This window comes from Rissa tridactyla, chromosome 16 (genome assembly GCF_028500815.1).
Source record: "Rissa tridactyla isolate bRisTri1 chromosome 16, bRisTri1.patW.cur.20221130, whole genome shotgun sequence".
Classification (NCBI taxonomy): Eukaryota; Metazoa; Chordata; class Aves; order Charadriiformes; family Laridae; genus Rissa; species Rissa tridactyla.
Window position 1 is genome coordinate 9,182,850 of NC_071481.1, and position 18,620 is coordinate 9,201,469.

Here is an 18,620-nt window from a genome sequence, read left to right on the forward strand (position 1 = left end):
AGTTTCTTCATGCGGCATGCAATTACACCGTGGGGCTCGGTGCCGCAGGGTATACTGCATGTAAAACATTTGCATGGCATAAAAAAATGACTGGGTAACTTAGTGGAAGAAACATCCCCCAGGGGATGTTAAATGCAAAGAGCCTGCCTCTTAGAAACTCCCCGAGCTATGAATTGTTGGAGGGTGGGAAGGTACTGTGGGCAATGCTTGTGCCTGGCTCGTGCCCTGCGCCTGGGGTGGCTGCTGTTGGGGGGAGGATTCTCTTGACCTTGGGTCTGAGTTGGTAGAGCCGCTTCTTACGTGACAGCGTCTAAAATTCCCCTTTTCAGTTGTAAGACTCCCTGAGTGGACCCTGTTCTGCCCTCGTGGTTGGGGACTAGGGGAGAGACGCATCTGTGTGGGGACCCCATCTCTACAGGCAGCGTGAGCAGCAGCGCCTGCCTCCCCAGGGCCTTCAAACCAGCTGCTCCTTCTCCATTTTGTTTACTTCAAATTGTCAGGTTTTGGCTTCGGATGCTGCAAAGCCCCAAAGGGTGTTCTCTGGCAGCGCTGCCAGGCTCCGGGTGTCCCCGCCAGCCCCCGTCCTCAATGCTCACCGCTGCTCTTGGTTCTCTTCCAGGCTGCCCGTCGGGGACGTTCAAGGCCAGCCAAGGGGATGAAGGATGCGTCCACTGCCCGATTAACAGCCGGACGACTTCGGAAGGGGCCACTAACTGCGTGTGCCGAAATGGATATTACCGGGCAGATGCCGATCCTGTTGACATGCCGTGCACCAGTATGTGGGCTCTGGGCAACTGGGGGGGGGCACAGTGTGTGGCTGGGATAAGGAGACATGCATCAGCCAAAGCACTGAGGGATGCTTAGCAGAGGTGTCTGTCTCAGTGGGATTTTGGAGGAAGCCAGGGGGCTCAGAGCACCTCATCCTTGCGGGGGTGGGTCTTTCTTACTTTGGGCCAGTCTGTGCTTGCAAAGCATTGCACGTGCAAAGAAGACAGAAATTTGGGATTCTCTGTGCTCTTCTAAGGCAGCGGGATGACTTCACTCTGGGGCTGACGAGAAGAACCTGCCTGTTGCCATGTGGGAGATCAGTGCAAAGGGCAGGAGTCAGAAATGCTACAAAAAATAACAGGTGAATTTTTCCAGGGATGCTGTGTAATCAAATGAGCCTGGGTTAAGAGGACGGGTTTTGTTCCCACTCCTGTCTTTGGCTGTCCGGCTTGCTCCGCACATCCCTGACACCAAGAGAGACGCCTGGCTCAGTGCGTGCCTGCTGCAGAGTCCTGTCCAGGGATGGGAAAAGGATCCCCAGCATGGGAAAAGCTGGTCCTATAGCAATCAGCAGGGCTCTGGCTCTTACATGTTTCTGTCTGTTCCCTTTACAGCCATCCCGTCTGCCCCTCAGGCCGTCATCTCCAGTGTAAACGAGACCTCGCTGATGCTGGAGTGGACCCCGCCGCGGGACTCGGGGGGCCGGGAGGACCTGGTGTACAACATCATCTGCAAGAGCTGCGGCTCCGGCCGTGGGGCATGCACACGCTGTGGGGACAACGTGCAGTTCGCCCCCCGCCAGCTGGGCCTGACGGAGCCCCGCATCTACATCAGCGATCTGCTGGCCCACACCCAGTACACCTTCGAGATCCAGGCAGTGAACGGCGTCACCGACCAGAGCCCCTTCTCCCCACAGTTTGCATCAGTGAACATCACCACCAACCAGGCTGGTAAGATGCAGACCCGTGTCTCCCAGCCAGTCTCTCCAGGGAGGGGAGGTGGTGGGCGCGGATCTCCTGGTCGAGAGGCGCTGGGGGAAGCCCTGTGCGGTGAGCAGGGCTTGAAGGGGAGAAGAGGTGGGGTGAGATGTGGCATGGCGTCGCTTGCTCTGTAACGCTGGTGATGGCCAAAGCGCATGGGCCTTGCAATTCCTGGATGAACCCCAAGCCTTGTCTGTGAAAAATATCCCTTATTTCAGTGAAAAGCTGGAGTGTGCCCCAAGACAGAGCTGCCCTCCCTGTCACTGCAGCAGAACAGTGCATGTCATGGTCCCCTGGTGTCTCAGCATCCCTCTCCGGCACTGGGCACATGACTGTTTCTGAGGTTGTTGCCTCGGAGCATCAGCTGCACACGCCATTGGTGTGTGGCAGACACAGCAGCAGTGCTCACCGCTGCTGGCAGCCTTGCTGCAGCCACTGCTACTGCCTCTGCTTCCGGAGCAGGGAAGGTAAGATCAGCTCCAGCATTTTGACACAAGCTGCAATCTCTGCTCTGACCGCAGAGAAAGCCAGGACAGGCTGTGAAAGCAAAGGAAGGCTACACAGGAGAGGGGCTGGGAGATGGATATATGGGATGACCATCTGGAAATCTTCAGGTCCCGTGCCGCTGCAGAGTCACCTTGGTGAAGAAGACCAAGCAGCAGAGCTGGAAGGGTTTCATTCGGGGTCTCCAGCTCTGTGCTAGCCTGGGGGCTTGCTACGCTCCCCCTGTGCAGGGCGGTTTTGCCGGGAGAAGGGATGTGTCAGGGCGGCTGGTAGTGCTGCTCCTGGGAGATTCACCAGCAGCGCCCAGGCAGCAGCTGTGCTGGTGGCAGGATGCCCCCCAGAGCTGATGGTCAGGGGCTGCTCTCCTCAGCCCACCTGGAAGCCATCTGGAGCTGGATCACAGACTGGGGCTGGGGCTTCGCTTAATCTGGTTGCAGGGTGGAAGCGTGCCAGTAAGGTACAAGCATGCGTGGGAGCAAGCGAGTTTCTGTGGTCCCTCTGAGTGCTGCAGCAAATGTGTGGGGTTGTGCGAACCTGCCCCAGGCTGCCCTGGACACTAGATGACCTTCAAGACTGAATTTGGCAGTCGTGGACGATTGCATTTTCACTGAATTGCCTGGAGACCGTGGTGCGTGCTGGCTGCAGGGGGCGGGAGGCGTTTGCTCTGGGGTAAAGCAGCAGTGGTGCGGACGGGCACCACTTGGTCAGGCATGCAGAGCGCCGAGTAACCTGCAGAAATCTCTGGGTCGCACACAAACCAGCAGAGTGACCTCTGATCTGAAGTAAGCTCAGGAGCTGCGGCGTCGCAGTATTTTCAATACCGTACCAGAAGCCCTGAAGGTAAATTTAGCATAGAGTGGAACCGTGGTTTGACCGTGAGCAGGAACACGTCTGCACGTGATGAGGAGGGAGGAGCTGGTGTGGAATGGTGAACTGTTGCAGCTCCTTTACCCAGATGGCTGATGGAGACGACGCGGGTGCAATGCTCCGTGGGGCTGGGAAGGGGCTCTGCGCACCCCCAGCATCATCCCATGCTGTAGACGAGTTATTTAACGCTCCGATTTTGCACTTTGCAGTTATATGGTGTGCTTGTTGCCTTCACGTACTGCCTGTGGCCACTTCCACCGTAGCAAAACCAGGGAGCTGAGGTACAGGCGAATCCTTTTCAGTCCCCTCGATCCTCCTCCTTGTGTTTTCCTTGTTTGACACTCCTTTATTATCAGGGCTTACACTTCTCAGCCTGTGCGATGTCTCTCTTAATGTATCTATTCATTAGCACTAAACAGTAACTGTCTGCTTGCTAATTTCTCTGTAATTAGAGGCTCTGAATTCTTCTGCTTACACTCCCACCGCCTGGCAGCCTTGATGTAGATCATTAGCAGTTCGTAACAGAAGCTGCAGACACAAAAGCAGAGCTGGGACAGGAGAATGGAGGGTGTCGTAGGAAGAGGAGAGTGTGTAGAGGGAGGGGAGGGATGAGCCCCGGGAGTGGAGGATGGTGGCGTCACTCTGCCTTTGGTCTGGGTGCAGTAGCCAGCAGGGGCTCCTTCTCCGGCAGAGCACAGAACCAAATGCGTGATGGGGTTGTGCTCCTGCTGCAGCTGGACGATGGGCTCCCTGCAAAGCGCCCTCTATGCTGGCCCTCAGGGACCTCCCAGCCCCAAAGGCAGCAAGGCGAAATCACCCTGGGTCACCCAGGGATAAATGGACCACTGTTGGGGGACCACCTGTGCTTGGTGCTTTCGGGACTGAGGGGAGATGCCGTATCACCAGCAGCATCTTTAACCTTCAGGTGTCATAAATTCTTCAGCATCCCGTGCAAAAGCTGCTGTGAGAGGGTGAGAAAGTGATCCCTGTACCTGCCAGAGGTACTGAGTGTGGCCGGAGGAGGGTGTGATGGTATGGTGACCATCATCCCAAAAGGGAAACCTGAGATCAAAGAAGGTGAGACACCATTCACCTTCTTGTTCTCCCAGAGAAAGATCGCTGCAGTCATTACTGTTGTTCCCCTCTCCAACGAGGTCTGGATGTCACTAACAATTGCCTGTACGTCAGTTGTGCTGTGGTAGTAGGACATTCTTCGTGTACACACAGGCAGCAGGTAGCTTCTCTCAAGGACAAATAAGAGGTGATTAGACCAAGCTGAATCATCCTTTCTTGCTATAAGGTGGCTTTCCAGAATATGTGTCTTCACACAGCTTTTTGTGGAAACCTCTATATTCTTTATCATAATTTTTTTTAACTAGATATTGGAGCCAATAGCAGATAAACTGCTTTCCTTGCTGGTCTCGCTGTTCCCTTTACACATGCAAGTGTAAAGTGCTACCTCCCTCAACCATGTGGGCAGCTCTTACCTCCCTGGTGGCTTCTGTCTTGGAACCTTCAGATGCTCCTTCCCTGGAGGCAGTCTCCCATTCTGCAAGCAAGACCTGCCATTTTGGACACCTTATGAATGGCTTGTCAGCAGTGTTTTTATATCATCTCCCAGATCTCTAATAATTTTAAGGAGAGATGCTGCCTCCACTGCGCTGGACACAGTGTGAGTCCCCCTTGTGTGCCAGTCTTTAATTTCAGGTGTTGCAGATGATGCTAATGCTGACCCCAGTGCCTCACACACTTTAAGTCTGTGCACTCTGCTGAACTCCTGAGTTCAGGAAAAAAATCAAGACAGTTTGACAGGAGCTACTTCCACAAAGTCATGCTGCTGTGCCCGATTTTGGCAACAGGATCCCATCAGGGTTTGTGGAAGGGACATCTGGGATCTGTGATTCACCCTCCTGTTTGCAGCGGGACTATCACCAAGAGTAGATCAGGAGGCTGTGGTTTTTTCTAACTGAGTCTTGGAAAACTACACCTCTCTGATAACCTGTCCCAGGACTACATTACCCTCCTGGGGAAGATGCTTTTCATAATTTTCACACTAATTTGTGGGTTGGGCCCCTTGTTGCGTCACTTACCCCTGCTGGGAAGGGTGAGTTTCTACCCTTTTTTTAACTGTGCTCCGAGCAGCTATAGCTGCGATTAAATTTGCTCTTAGTGTCTTCATTAGCAGGCTCAGCCAGCCCAGTTCTCTCCATGTCTCGTAAGGCCTGTGCCCCAGGCTGCCTCAGCCACCCTTGGCTGGATCCTCTGCTGTTCCTTCTGGACCATGGCCTCATGTCCTGCATTGGCCAGATTGAGGTTCATAGAATCACAGAATGTGTTGGGTTGGAAGGGACCTCTAAAGGCCATCTAGTCCAACCCCCTGCAGTCAGCAGGGACATCTTCAACTAGATCAGCTTGCTCAGAGCCTCATCCCGCCTGGCCTTGAATGTCTCCAGGGATGGGGCCTCCCCCACCTCTCTGGGCAACCTGGGCCAGTGTCTCACCACCCTCAGTGTAAAGAACTTCTTCCTAACGTCTCGTCTAAACCTGCCCTGCTCGTCCTATGGCTCCATGGCCTTGCAAACAGCCCCTCCCCAGCTTTCCTGGAGCCCCTTCAGGGACTGGAAGGGGCTCGAAGGTCTCCCCGGAGCCTTCTCTTCTCCAGGCTGAATGCCCCCAACTTTCTCAGCCTGTCCTCACAGCAGAGGGGCTCCAGCCCTTTGATCATCTCCGTGGCCTCCTCTGGCCCCGCTCCAAGAGGTCCATGTCCTTCTTGTGCTGAGGGCTCCAGAGCTGGACACAGTACTCCAGGTGGGGTCTCACCAGAGCAGAGTAGAGGGGCAGAATCCCCTCTCTGGATCTGACCTTAGATGACTGTCTTGGTCTGACCCAGCCCAAGCCACAACAACCACCTGGGTTTACCCATTGCATTTCACTGTACCGTTGTCATCTTTTGAGTCCCACCACCAAAACGATCAGCAGTCCAGACACCGTGGTGCAGAGAGAAGCCCCAAGAGACAGGCCACCTCTTTTCTTAGGAGAAGATTTGTCGAAAGAGCTTGTGAGAAGGCCAGCACCAGCCCATGCTCGGAGGCAGCGTCCTGGACCTTTCGCTTGAAGGGAGTGTCCTAAAAAGATCAAAGGTGTTTAACCTCCAGAAAAGTAGGTTTTGTTAGAATAGGAGAGATGATGCTCCCCGTTCCAAAGTATAGAAAATTAGAAAGGACCAGGACCATCAGAATAAAAATAAAAAGAGCATGAAATAAACATCCCCTTCTCACCACCTCCTTGCTCCCCCTTCAGTCTTCAACCAACTCGAATTTACCCCTTCCATCCAACTCTGCATGATCCCCACAGCCTTCCTAGGAAATATCTTCTCTTGCCTTTGAGGCCAGGTTGTGTTTTCTCTCTGCTCTTCTCAGCAGGCATCTTCTTGTTCTGCAGATCCATGCTGTACATCTCCCAACTCGCCCTCTGCTTGCCTGCCTATCGCACCCTGCACCTCTCCCCCGAAGCTCAGCAGCTGTCTCAGGAGGGACATCCAGGACTTGCCATCTGACACAAACCAGTCCTGTTTTAAGGGACCGTGATGTGGCCAAAGCAAACAAGCCCATCGTGCAGAGACCGGATGCCACCAAAAGCCTTCTCTCAGCCATGCCAGAACAAAGGATCTGTGCCAAGAGGGTGGTTGAGAGCCATGCCAGCATCCCAAGAGGGAAGGTGCGGGAGGGAAGCCAGGGGTCAAGGAGCTGAACGTGGCCCAGCGCTCGGCATAATGACACTTGACTAATTGAAAGCCATGCCAGACATCAACCCTCTTGCTGGTGACAACACGCAGCCCCTGCTTGCTAATTTGTGGCCATTCTTTGGGGAGGGTGGGGAGTTTGGTGCTGTGCGGATTTGCAGGCTCCATCTGCACCGTGGGCAGGCTGAGTGCCCTGGGAAAGTCGCTGAGGGATGGGGCTCCTTGGCAGGGATGACTTAAATAGAATATGGGAGGGACACCTCTTGATAACAGACTGGATTCTGTGATCTGAGAAGGCAGGAAAAAGCCCTGGGCTCCCGAGTATCCAGAGACAAATTCAAGACCTCCCAGTGATGGGGGAAAGAGAATATCCAGATTTTTGGGAATATGTCCCTTTTGTGAGCAACTCTTGTGTCACACAGGATAAGAAGGGGGGATTAAGTCTGGTGTCAGAGGCTCTTGGCTGCAAACAGAGCCAAAAAGAGCCATAAACAGCTAATCCAATGTGAATACCAGCTAGTGTGTGACAGAGGAAACCGATACACTCTCCTGATAAACCCATCAAGAGCAGCGTCCTCGGCAGCAGAGTCTTCTGGCACAATTTCTCCCTCTCTGTGGATCCAAATAACTTGTTATGGTTATTTGCGTTGTTATTCTGGGCGGCATATTACAGCAATATGTCGCGGTACGGGTCCTTCATCTGGGAAGATGTGCAGCCCACACCTGTGCGCCAGGTTCGTGCTGGACATCATTAGGATTTGAATTTCTGCTTCGTTGTGGCTATCCCAGCCCGGGCGCTTGCATCCCTGCCAGGCAGAGTCTTTTGGACAGGGCTGTCCTGACAACCCTCAGAGGTGCCCGTGAACTCAAGGACAGCTGAGCGTTTCAGTGGTCCAAAGCAAGGACATGGGCCGTGGCTCTGCTCTGGTGTGAACATCCTGTGACTGGGCTGAGTCCCGTCTGGTCCTTATGCAAAGGCTGGGGAGGTCTGCTGTGAATAATGAAGTGCAGGTGAGACAGATCCTGGAAAGTGCAAAGCACCCGAGAGAGGATTTTTCCCTCAGCTTCAATCAAAAAAAAAAAAATCCCTTGAGTCATTGGTCCATACCACCAAATGCCACAGGGAGCATGGAGGGGTCAGGGGAGGACTGGAGCCAGGGTAGCAGGCAAGGTGAAGGCACGAGGTTGGTAGGGACTAGCACTTCTCACCAGCCATCCAGGTTGCTGTTTGCTTGTCACATTAGTTATGCTGCAGGCTAGACAGAGAGAGGAGAACTGTATGGCCTGGGGCACAAGGACTGCTGCTTTTATCTTCTCACTTTCATTTGCATCAAGATCTGGCTGGCTTCTTCCTTCAGAGGGATGCACAGCCGTGGCCTGCGCTCCTCTGGACACAAGAAGGGAGTCATGGCATCTCCTGTTCTTTCTCATGCTGCTCTCAGCCTTGCCCTGAGCTGGCTGCAGTCGGGAATTACTTGTCTGTGAAACAGCAACCGGGGAAAGTGTATGCAGAAATCACCTCGAAGAGTTGGAATGAGCTTTCCACACCTTAAAAGCTATGAATGTCTATTTCTTGTTGCCATCCGGTATAAAAGTGAAAGGCTGGAGATTGTAGCATCCCAGCATCTTGGATCTGTCATCCAACCTCCCACCTATGGCAGGACTTCTGTCAGCACTACATCAGGGCAGCTGTGGCTTTGGATAGATTATTGGTAATCCCCAAATGCAGAGATGTCCCTGCGTTTGCAGTGACTTGTCCCAAAGCTGTTCCTGATGTCCAACGTGAACCTCCCAAGCTATGATTTATGGCCATTGCTCTTTGTTATACTAATTTTCAAAGGTTCAAGCCAAGAGATGTTTGAGATCAGCCTGCGCATCAATTATCCTCGCATTCAGTCCTGACTTTGGTTAAAGCATCTTTCAGAAGGGCAAGCAGTCTTGACTTGAGACATCGAGACAGAGAGCTCATAAAGTCCTTGTACACGAGTCTGTGTAGCTTGTTCTTGCCTTTTTTTCTCAACGAGACCACTGCCTGTCTGAGAAAACACAGTAGACTCTCCCTGTTTGGACACCAGTAAAGCTCTTGAGTTAGAAAACTACTAGTAAAGCTGTAAGTCTGTCCAGGAACTGCCTAAATGGGAGACCACTACCACCCAAATGGGGAAGCATGAGGTGACTAACTGAGATCCATGAGAAGCAGTCTCATACTTCTTGATGTTTCAAAATCTGGAAGGGTATTTCTTGTGCAGAAAACTAAAACAAACGTTGTTAGGACAGAGGAGGACTCTGATACCTCCAGGAAGATGCCGAGAGGTGGAATAACAGAATCAGGGTGAAATTCAACAATGGCAGGCAGCCGAGGAGGACCTGGTGGCAGATCACGGGAAGGGGAAAACTCTCCAGTATAAAACCTTGTGGAAAAACAACGCATGCAAGACTGCGCTCTGTCAAGCAAAGTATGTTCACCAGTTGTAGCAAAGTCTCACTGCCGTTGCACAAAGCTCGGGCGGAGCTGTGCGTGGTCATTGTGTGCACACCTGGTTACCCACATTCAAGAGAGCTGAACTGTAGCAGGTAGAGACAAAAGCTGATAAGGTGAGCAGATCACAGGAGAGCCCATGCTACACAGAGGAGACCAAAAAGGTCAGCCTTGGTGAAGGGGATTTATTTCCTGCTTGTAATGGTGTGCTGGGCTGCAGCGGCACCAGAAAGAGAGAAGAGTTATTAAAGCAGAAGGACAAGAGCAGATGGTACAGAGTGGCTGGTGATAGCATTTAGATGGAAAAGCAGAAATTTTCTGAGCTGTGGAGCCATCTCCCACGTGGAGGAGCCAGGGCAAAGCCTGTTTGCCTGCGTGACAGAGCAAGCAGGAATGTGTCTGCTGAGCTGCTGTAGGACTATTCCTCAGGTCCCTTAAATCCCAGGTTTCTTCTTTTGGGGTCTTCACTGGATGTGACAATTTGGCCTCCTCCCAGGCTCCAAGACCTCCTGAGACCTTGCCATCCCCATGGCTGCTTGTCTTATGCAGCATTAACAGCCAGACCTTACCCTCCACGTGGACCCACACAATCATCCAGGCTCTGCAGCCCTTCTTCTCTCCCTTCTCCTCTTTCCTTCATCCCCAGCTGCCACCTTCTGTGGCTGCCTTGTACACAGGAGCGTTGCCACCAAAACCTGATGAGGCTTGACATTTGATGCCCTCCCCCTCTCGCTTGGTGGCCAGCCTGTTGCCTTCGCTGCATCCCCTCGGCTTGAAGCAGCTGGCATTGAGTGCCCGGGAGGGACCCCGCCATGGCCAAGTTCCTTCTCCTCTGCCCGCTGGAGGCCGTCCACAGCCAGGGCTCCCAGATGGTGGAAGCTTTGCCAGCTGCTGGCTCTTCAGGACTCTTCTTCCTGCTCCTGCGGTGGGCAGTTGGGGGGATGTTGGCAGAGCAGTGTATGGGCTGCACTGCTCAAGCTTTCCTAGCAGATGCTCTTCTCCGCCCGTGACCAGCTCTGCGGGCTCCTCCGCCTGCTGACTCCCAGGCTTCCCTCTTGCATAAATAACTCCGTGAGGTTCAGGATCATTTTTCCCACACCTGCCTGGGGCTTCAGAAACCTGTTCCAAAGCATCTGGAGCTGACTTTGGGCAGAAGACAAAGGCCGGTCATTGATGGATGGGGTGGAAAGTCCCTTCTAGTGAACCAGCGCCTCCGCCTCTTCCCACAACGTGCCCCTGTCCTCACTGCATGGGAGTGCTGGGAGCTGACGGAGTGGCTCAGGAGCTCACCTTTTGCTTATGTGTTCAGGAGGGGTGATTTATCTTTACTGCTGCACTTGGCAAACACAACCCACGGAGCTAATTGCCTTGCTTGTGCACGAGGCGCTGAGTGCCAGCACTCGGGCAGGTGGAGATGCTGGAGGCAGGTAGGCAAGGTTGCAGACACACGGGAGGCCAGTTTCAGGGTCACAGGGCTTGAACAGCTGAGCATACACTGGGGGGGTGATGCTGCTCAGTGGTGCGTTTATGTGGACCATAATAGATGGTTGTAGCAAATCGGGTTAATGCAGCCGGCTGGCCGGGTGTCCCTTGGTTCATCTTGGAGTCCCTGTGATTTAGTAGTCCCCTCTATCTCTGTATAAAATGATAAATCTCTGTCTGACTCGGTTCAGGGAGGAAGATCCTCGCTGTGCCTGTCTCACCGCAGCCCGGTCCATGTTCACCGCTGCCGCTGGCCAATGTGCAGGCAGCTGCTGCATTGATAGGGCTGGGCAGGAAAGGCTCTTTCCGAGAAAAAACTCTGATATTTCCAAAATTTCCTCCCACGCAGAGGGAGGCTAGCCTGGTGGAGTCTACCATGAAAGAGAGCAAGGGAACAAGTTCAGTCTCAAATTAACAAGACTTGGTGGGTCCAAGGCGATGCCCTTCAGCAGGCGTCATTCTTGCAAGAAATGTTTCTCTGGTCTAAGCTTTCTGCATTTGAAATTTCAAAATCAGTATGTCCCTAAGAACAATTTTAGTTGCAATTAATTGGCACTTTCTGGGAAAGTACCATTTTATTGAAAATCTCGGGAGCAAGTTGGCGGGGTGGAGGGCTGGCTCCTGCCAGCGTTCCTGCTTTCCGCCAGCCTTTCGCTGATGACATAGCTTTGATGTGGAGCAGATGAGGTTTCCACGTGGAGAGGAGGCCAGGAGGTGGGGATGACCTTGGCACCGAGTGACCCCAAACCCGCTCCAGTGGGCTGTGGGACGGGATGCCGGGATCCTCTGGAGCACCTCCTCTCAGCGCTGAGAACAAAGTCCTGCCCTCCTCTACAGGCAGGATGGCAGCAAGCAAATGAAGGCTGCAAACTCAATTAAACAAAAAGCATAAAGACAGCCAAAAGCCTTCGTCTGCCCGGGCCAAGTCACTGGGCTTGTGGCATTAGGAACTGCTTTAAAGGCTGTAATCTACACCAAAGCCTTCGTTGATTCAAATGGGGCTGGAGCCAGGACCGGCTTTGGATTGCATCGCCGTGTTTTTAAGATTTTCCAGCGTTTGTAGTTATAAACTCAAGGGGTTGGAGGCTGGGCCCACTGGGAAATTTTCCAGACGCTCGACACACACAAACAGCGTGGGTACCAGCCTGATGGGGCCGCACTGCCAGCAACCTCGGAAACAAAAACCTCACAGGCTGTGAAACACCAGTCTTGTAGAGCTCTAGCAAGTCCGGTGACCGTCCCAGACCAGTGGCTTTTGCAGCTTTGAGAGCCAATGTTGTTTGTTAAAGAGTGCTGTCATCCCTGTGACATGGCGTTGTTTTCCTCACCTTCTGCTGGAGGTAATTGATTTCAAAAATATGTGGCTCCTCAACATGCCATCAAAGAGGAGGACACTGGGAAAGAAATTGGGTGGACAAATGTTTTAAGAGTCCAAGCAATAGTGTGCTCTTTTAGCAGGAGAGAGTCTCACGTGCACAGAGGTGCTGGTGGAGGGGCTTCTGGAGGTCTCTAGCCCAACCTACCATTCGGAGCAGGGTCACCAGGGTTGCCATTGAGAGAGGTCAGGAAAAGCTTCCCTTCCTCATTCGGGTATTCCTTACTGTGGTGCTTTCAGCGCTCACGTTGGAAGAAGGCATCCCAAATTCAGATCCACTCTCCAGGAGGGCCCGTGGAGTGAAAGCCTGCGATACTTAAATGGACTGAGAGAGCTTTACCTGGAGAAGCAAAAAATGAAGCCAGTTTTCAGTTGGATACCTAGATGCATTTGTATTGTGAGCTGAGCAAGAGCATGAAGAACTGGGACCTTGGACTGGGGACAGCTGGACTATTGCTGTCACCTGCTGGGGACCGTGTAGGACTGGGATGCCTTGGGGCTAGAAGGGAGGGCTGGTTTGGATTAGGCATCCCTTGGGTGAGATACTGGTACAAGACATCCAGGTCTGCGGGGGAGTACAGAGTAAGTTGTCCTGGCTTTCCCCTCTGCCCGTGCTTAAGAAATAGAGATCACCTAAGCCCCGTGTGCCTATTTCACCTGCCTGCAGCCTTGCATGGAGGCACTGCGTGCTCCTGCCATTTCAGACACTGTTTTTTGGGCACTGCTAGAGCCTGGATTCCAGCCTAGATGTCTCCAGGCCCTCTGGCTTCAAGGTTGGGGAAGTCCCTGCTCTCTGACTGATCACAGCACCGTCCTCGCTGCGTCGCAGCGTCACCATTCAGTCTCGCTGGAGTGAGCTGCCGGTGTTCTGTGCGTGAAGTGCAGAAGGAGCCCGGGGACCTCCTGGGAGCCCTGTACTGAGGAATGCCCCACTCTGGTCCCATGGGGGATCCTGTTCCCCACATAATTCCCACATCCTGGAGCTACTTGGGCCACCCAGTGAGGCCGAGTCCCCGGGTAAAGGCAGTGGGAGAGAAGCTTGCCCACTTACCTCAAGGTTTTCCAAGTCTGTTTGCCACGTTTGCCAGGGCAGTTGCAGGCATCCACTGCCAGAGGCTCTGTCGGCAACTTTTTCCCTCACATCTCCCTATTTACTGCCCTGTCCTGCGGCCTCTGGACTGGCTGGTGCCTTGCAGCATCATGGTGCATTTCCCTGCCGCTCTGTCTTCAGCTGGGGGTCACGCAGTTAATCCTGACCCCAGATCACAGACGCTTCTGCATGCGGGTAATTGAAAATGCCAGAATTCCCTGCTGACCCTTCTATAATAAAAGCAATTCCCTCCCCGTCCGGTAACCTGACACTCCAGGGACCAAAATCTGTTAGGAGGGCTCCGAGGAGATGCTGGAAAACTCCCAGCTGTTCACCTCCTTTTTTTTTTTTTTTTTTCCCCTGGGTAATTTCAAAGTGTTGCCGGGGAGAGGCCACGGGCTGGGTTGGCTTTGCTCTCTCTCTGTCGTGAGTGTTTTCCAGAGCAAATGTTGACTCTGTCTGACACGACATGGGTTAGGGGTATTAAAGTGATCAGAGATAGGGGGTTTGCAGCCTGTAACCTGACTCTTACAGCTAAGCCGGCAGAGGAACGGAGACACTTTGATTATACTGGGATCTCAATAGCACTGACCCACTGACAGGCTGAGCCTCGCAGGACTGGCAGGTGAAGGGGGCGGGAGGCTATCTGCAAAACAGGGGGGCAAGATTGCAATTGGTAGCGTTTCAAATGGGTATAAAGATCATGAAAGAGAAGCTGCGGAAAGATCCTGGTGTCCCCTGGCAGGCGGTCCAGAGGCTGGAGCCGTGCAGTCCTACCAAATTCTCCCTGAGGGGTCTCTTGAGATGGGACGCACCAGCGGGCATGAGGGACCAGACGGTGTCACATTATCTTGCTCAATATCTGCAAGGAAGATGCCTGCTTGTTCTCCTGTTAAGCGAGTCCTGATACAGTCACATGTCTTTATTCTTGGTCTCTGTGTACTAAAAAGGTAGAGGTGGGACAGGAGGGACACCACCGTAGGATATTGAAAAAGCAGGGCTGGGAGGAAGGTAACAGCTCCCAGATGGAAGCTCTTGCTGTCTGAATAAGAGAGGAAGGTGCCCAGCGGATGTCCTGAGGATTCAAGACTTCTGGTCTTGTTTGGCCAGATCTAGAAAACCTGGTGTTGCTGAGATAGGCTGGGGAGGGAAACATGAGCTTCCTAAGAATGCGTTTAAACAGTAAAACTCAGAGACGTAAAACCAAAGAGGAAAATGGGCCTCTCTATTTCTCATTTACCCTCTACAATTCTTCATTGTGTGATGCCCCCTGCTGCTTTTTGTCAGTTTTATCATAATGAATTGCCCTAAGCTTGACAAAGCCGTTTCACCAATTACATTCATTTTGGATGCATCTAGGATCTGTCACCATGCTCCCAGCAGGACACAGTGGGTTATAGGGAATGCAGAAACAGCCTGGGTCCCGAGGCATTTGGTCCCACCCTGCATCAAGAGGGAGATGCAAGGAGTGAGGGAAGCAGGAGTTACCTCCCTTCCCTGATCTGGGGAGCACAGGTTAAAAAGACAGGGAGCGCACACAAGGGAGGGCGAAGAGCAGCTCTGCACAAGCCGAGGGCTGGGCTGAGTTAGAGAAGTGTCACGTTGGACACACTCCGAAGAATATCAGACCTGAGCGAGGAGGTGGATACTGTCTCTGTAGTTAAGAGAGACGATTACTGGCTTACTGAGATCAGTTTTGAGGTTTATACTTGAAAAGGAGGTTAACAAAAAATTGGAAAAGGTTCAGAAGAGAGTCATCGGGTTGATATGTGGGCTGATAAAATCTGTGAAGCGCTCAAGAAACTCAGTCTCCTTATATAATAGAAAAGAAGATGAAAATAAAATATTTTCATGATCTTTCAGTACTTCCATGAGGACAAAATTCTGTTTCTAGACTCCTCTTTAATTTAGCTAGCAAAACCAGGAAAGTTCCAGCAATTGGAAGCTGAAGTCCATAAATTTTAACCTGAAAAAAGCGTGTGCATATTAGAACAGAGTAAGTAGCCATGAGGAAAACCTCCCGGGAGGCACGGTGTGCTCATCGTTATTTGCAGTCCTCAAAGAAAACTGGATGTCTGTCTGTAACACATGCAGAGGGTCAACCGCAAGCGTTTCAGCTATATTTAACTCACTGCCTGGGTTCTGTTAGCACTCTCGTGCAGATGTTCAGACCTGGTTGTTACAGTAGCTTTTCCCAATTTTCTGCAAAGTTGACGTGTTCTTGCACTGTCTGATCAAGCTGCCTCGGATTTTGTGGTGTGACCTTTCAGATATTGCTGCAATTAGAAAGTGCCTATTTCTCCTGGAAAACTCAGATTTCTTTTCTTCTTGTCTTCTTCCCTTTCCTTCTTTCCCTTAATCTTTTTTCTTATTTTCAGCAGCAAGCCCAAAAGAAGTAACTTTTTTGTACGGAAGTAAAATACTGGCTGTAGCAAGCCTGAGGCTTATCAATGCTACCAACATGCCCCTTTGTCCATACCTGAGATCAAGCAAATCTTTAGTTAAAGAATCCAAAGCCTCTTGTGAAGGGATCAGCAATGGTTAAGCTGCCTCTGCTGTGATGGATCTGTGCCACCTGGTTTCAGTTTCCCTTAGCAGAGACTGCTTAAGTAGCCCTTGAGGCTGGTGGCCATGGAGCTCTCTGGTTCCTTGCCCACAGAGGTATTAGCCAGCGTGTCACAGCATCCTCACAGAGCGGTTCCCTCAGAGGGAAACCTGGACAAGCTTTCGGGCAAGGATGTAAGCCTGTAAAGAGAGGTGCACAGTCACAAGCAGGTTAAAATAGGATCCCTTTCCTGAACAAATCATCATTTCTTAATTATCTGGAAGTATATGCTGAGCTGTGAGAAGCTGCTGCCTCTTGTCCTCGGCAGTGGCTGCCCTGCCTCCATCGCCCGGCTGCACGCTTGGTGCAGGGCTGCAAGAGGAGCTCTGTCCTGTTCACCATCCTCAGGGGGTGTCACGGACATCTTTTCCCAGTTCCCACCTCCGTCAGCAGTAACTGCAGGTCGGGAAGCCAAGCGCACTCTGGAGCCAACACGGTCTAGGTGCCGTTCTGTAGGACAGGGAGGCTCCGCGGCTGTGCGCGGTAGGGCCCATTAGCAAAAGCTGGGGTGAATTCAGTCTTGTGATCAGAACCCAGACCCAAAGTTTTGGTCTCTTCTTGTTTTTGTTGTTGTTGTTTTTTGGTTTTGTTTTCATTTTTCTTCAGAAGACATGCTTTTTAAAATGCTGAATGTGCCTCAGCTGTAGCGACTGGGAGGCAAGGCATGCTGGGGGTCGTTCCCAGTAATGTGGCAGAGAAAGATTGTGCTTTATGACCCAAAATTGTCATTTTATTTCTAGAGCTAATCAAGAAGACTAAAGGGTACTAATACAGAGAGGCTGATAACCAGGGAAGCCCCATCGTGAGAGGTTTAAAGATTTGGCTAACAAAGCTCCACCTTCCCTGATCTGGTGTTTAGGATCATCATGGGGCAGATGGGTTGGACCAGAGACTCCAGGGATCCCATCCCACCAGCTCTTCTGGGATTTCAGGATTGGAACTGAAGGGTACGGTGGGAGAAGAGGGATCAGCAGGCAAATGTCGCCCCCGTCAGCCTTCATGGCTCCACCCTGTGCTGGGTGTGGAGGCACCTGAGCCTCTTGGTTCATTCCTTTCCCCAGCATGGGTCCTTGAGCTTCAGCTAGACAAGAATAAGGTGCCTCGGGTGAACTAGATCAGGTTGGTCAGAGCCTCATCAAGCCTGGCCTTGAATGTCTCCAGGGATGGGGCCTCCGCCACATCTCTGGGCAACCTGGACCAGTCTTTCACCCCCCTCATTGTACAGAACTTCTTCCTAATGTCTAATCTAAACCTACCCTTTCAAGGCCAGGCTTAATGATGCTCTGAGCAACCTGATCTAATTGAAGATGTCCCTGCTAACTGCAGGGGGGTTGGACTAGATGGCCTTTAGAGGTCCCTTCCAACCCAACACATTCTGTGATTCTGTGATTCTATGATTCTGTGATGACCTAGGCCAGAAACACTGACCTGGGTGAGGCCGGAGCATCATTTATGTCTGGCCTAGGTTATGTCTGTCTTGCTGGTAGACTTAGTCCACAACATGGCTCTGGTACAAAGCACAGCCAGAAGAGGACAGGATGCCTTTTCTTGCCTGTTAGCCTTTTGATGGCTTAGAGTATTCATTCAGAATGTCTATCAGACCCACCTTGACACTGGCAAGACCAGCCTTAGGGTATGTTGAAGCATTGTCCTCTGTGCTGTTGAAGCTCCTGCACTGCTTTTGCGAAGGTTAAATACTCAACAGGCTGCAAAGCCTTGTGGCTCTGGTGCTTCTCTTACCAAACCCTGTTGTGACTTCAAGTTTCTGCCCCAGTAGATGTTTGAGTTTTCCTGGGAGACAGTCAGTTAAACAGGACATAAGATCCCAATCTTTCCACTAAGTTGCCCAAATACGCTGTGCAGTAGGATTTGAGACCTTCTTGCCTGGACATGCCAACCTTGTGTCACTGAGCCAGCATAGTTTGTGAGGACACTGCTGTCTTAGCTGTCATTACAGCCTTGGCAGAAGTCAGTGGTTATACCTGTGTGTCCTTCGGGGAGGTTATGGGTGTGCGGCTCTGCTGGCAAGACCTGAGGATGGGCTTCATCTTGAGCCCCACCCTTCCCATGTGTCTCCAGTAGCTGAGCTCAGGCAGCTTCTTGCACCCTGTGTGGGCCGCAGAAAAGCTGGACAAGATGAGCTGTCGACACCCCCAGAGATTTATCCCGCAGAGCTGCCCCCAAGCCAGGGAAGTCTGCTAAGCTCCTGGTAGATTAGGGTAAACTGCTGAAGCCCCAAGCGCCAGCCTAGACAAGGGTCTGGCTGTGATCAGTGTTGTGTGGCCGTGTGGAGGTTTGGGGTGATGACCATGGAAGGATCCCCCTGGTGCTTCTGCCCCAGAGGGGTCATCATGTGAGAGACGTCGGCTGCTCCCCCTCCCCGCTCGCCGCAGATTTTGTTGCAGCAGGGGACAAGTCATCTGCCTTTTTACATCAGTGGATTTTCATTAAGCTTATTTTACACTTCAGTGGTAGTTTTGGCTTGGTTTATTTCTCCAGCAATTTGGAGAAACCACAGGGCTCCACTAAGAGGAATCCAAAGAATCTGAGGCCATCCCAGATAAAGACGATGTAGAAAAGTGCCTTTCAAGGACTCAAATGACTCCTTTTGCCTCCGAGTGACTTGGGGCTCAAGGGTTTCAGTCACGAAATGTAAGTTTCTGTCTGCTGTGGAAATTAAGCTCTGTTTATTTTTTGCATTGCTGCTGCACACATGCACCTGGAGACA

General features: G+C 52.0%; 1 protein-coding gene across 4 annotated transcripts in view; it reads left to right on the forward strand.

Moving 5' to 3' along the window:
* The window catches only part of EPHB2 (EPH receptor B2), a 139,555-nt gene that overhangs the window by 83,318 nt on the left and 37,617 nt on the right, over positions 1-18,620 (forward strand). For all 4 annotated transcript variants that reach the window (XM_054222536.1, XM_054222538.1, XM_054222537.1 and 1 more), the window contains exons 4-5: positions 620-775; positions 1,383-1,718. In XM_054222536.1, the coding sequence (XP_054078511.1) occupies positions 620-775; positions 1,383-1,718 (492 nt within the window). The remainder of the gene's footprint in view (positions 1-619; positions 776-1,382; positions 1,719-18,620) is intronic.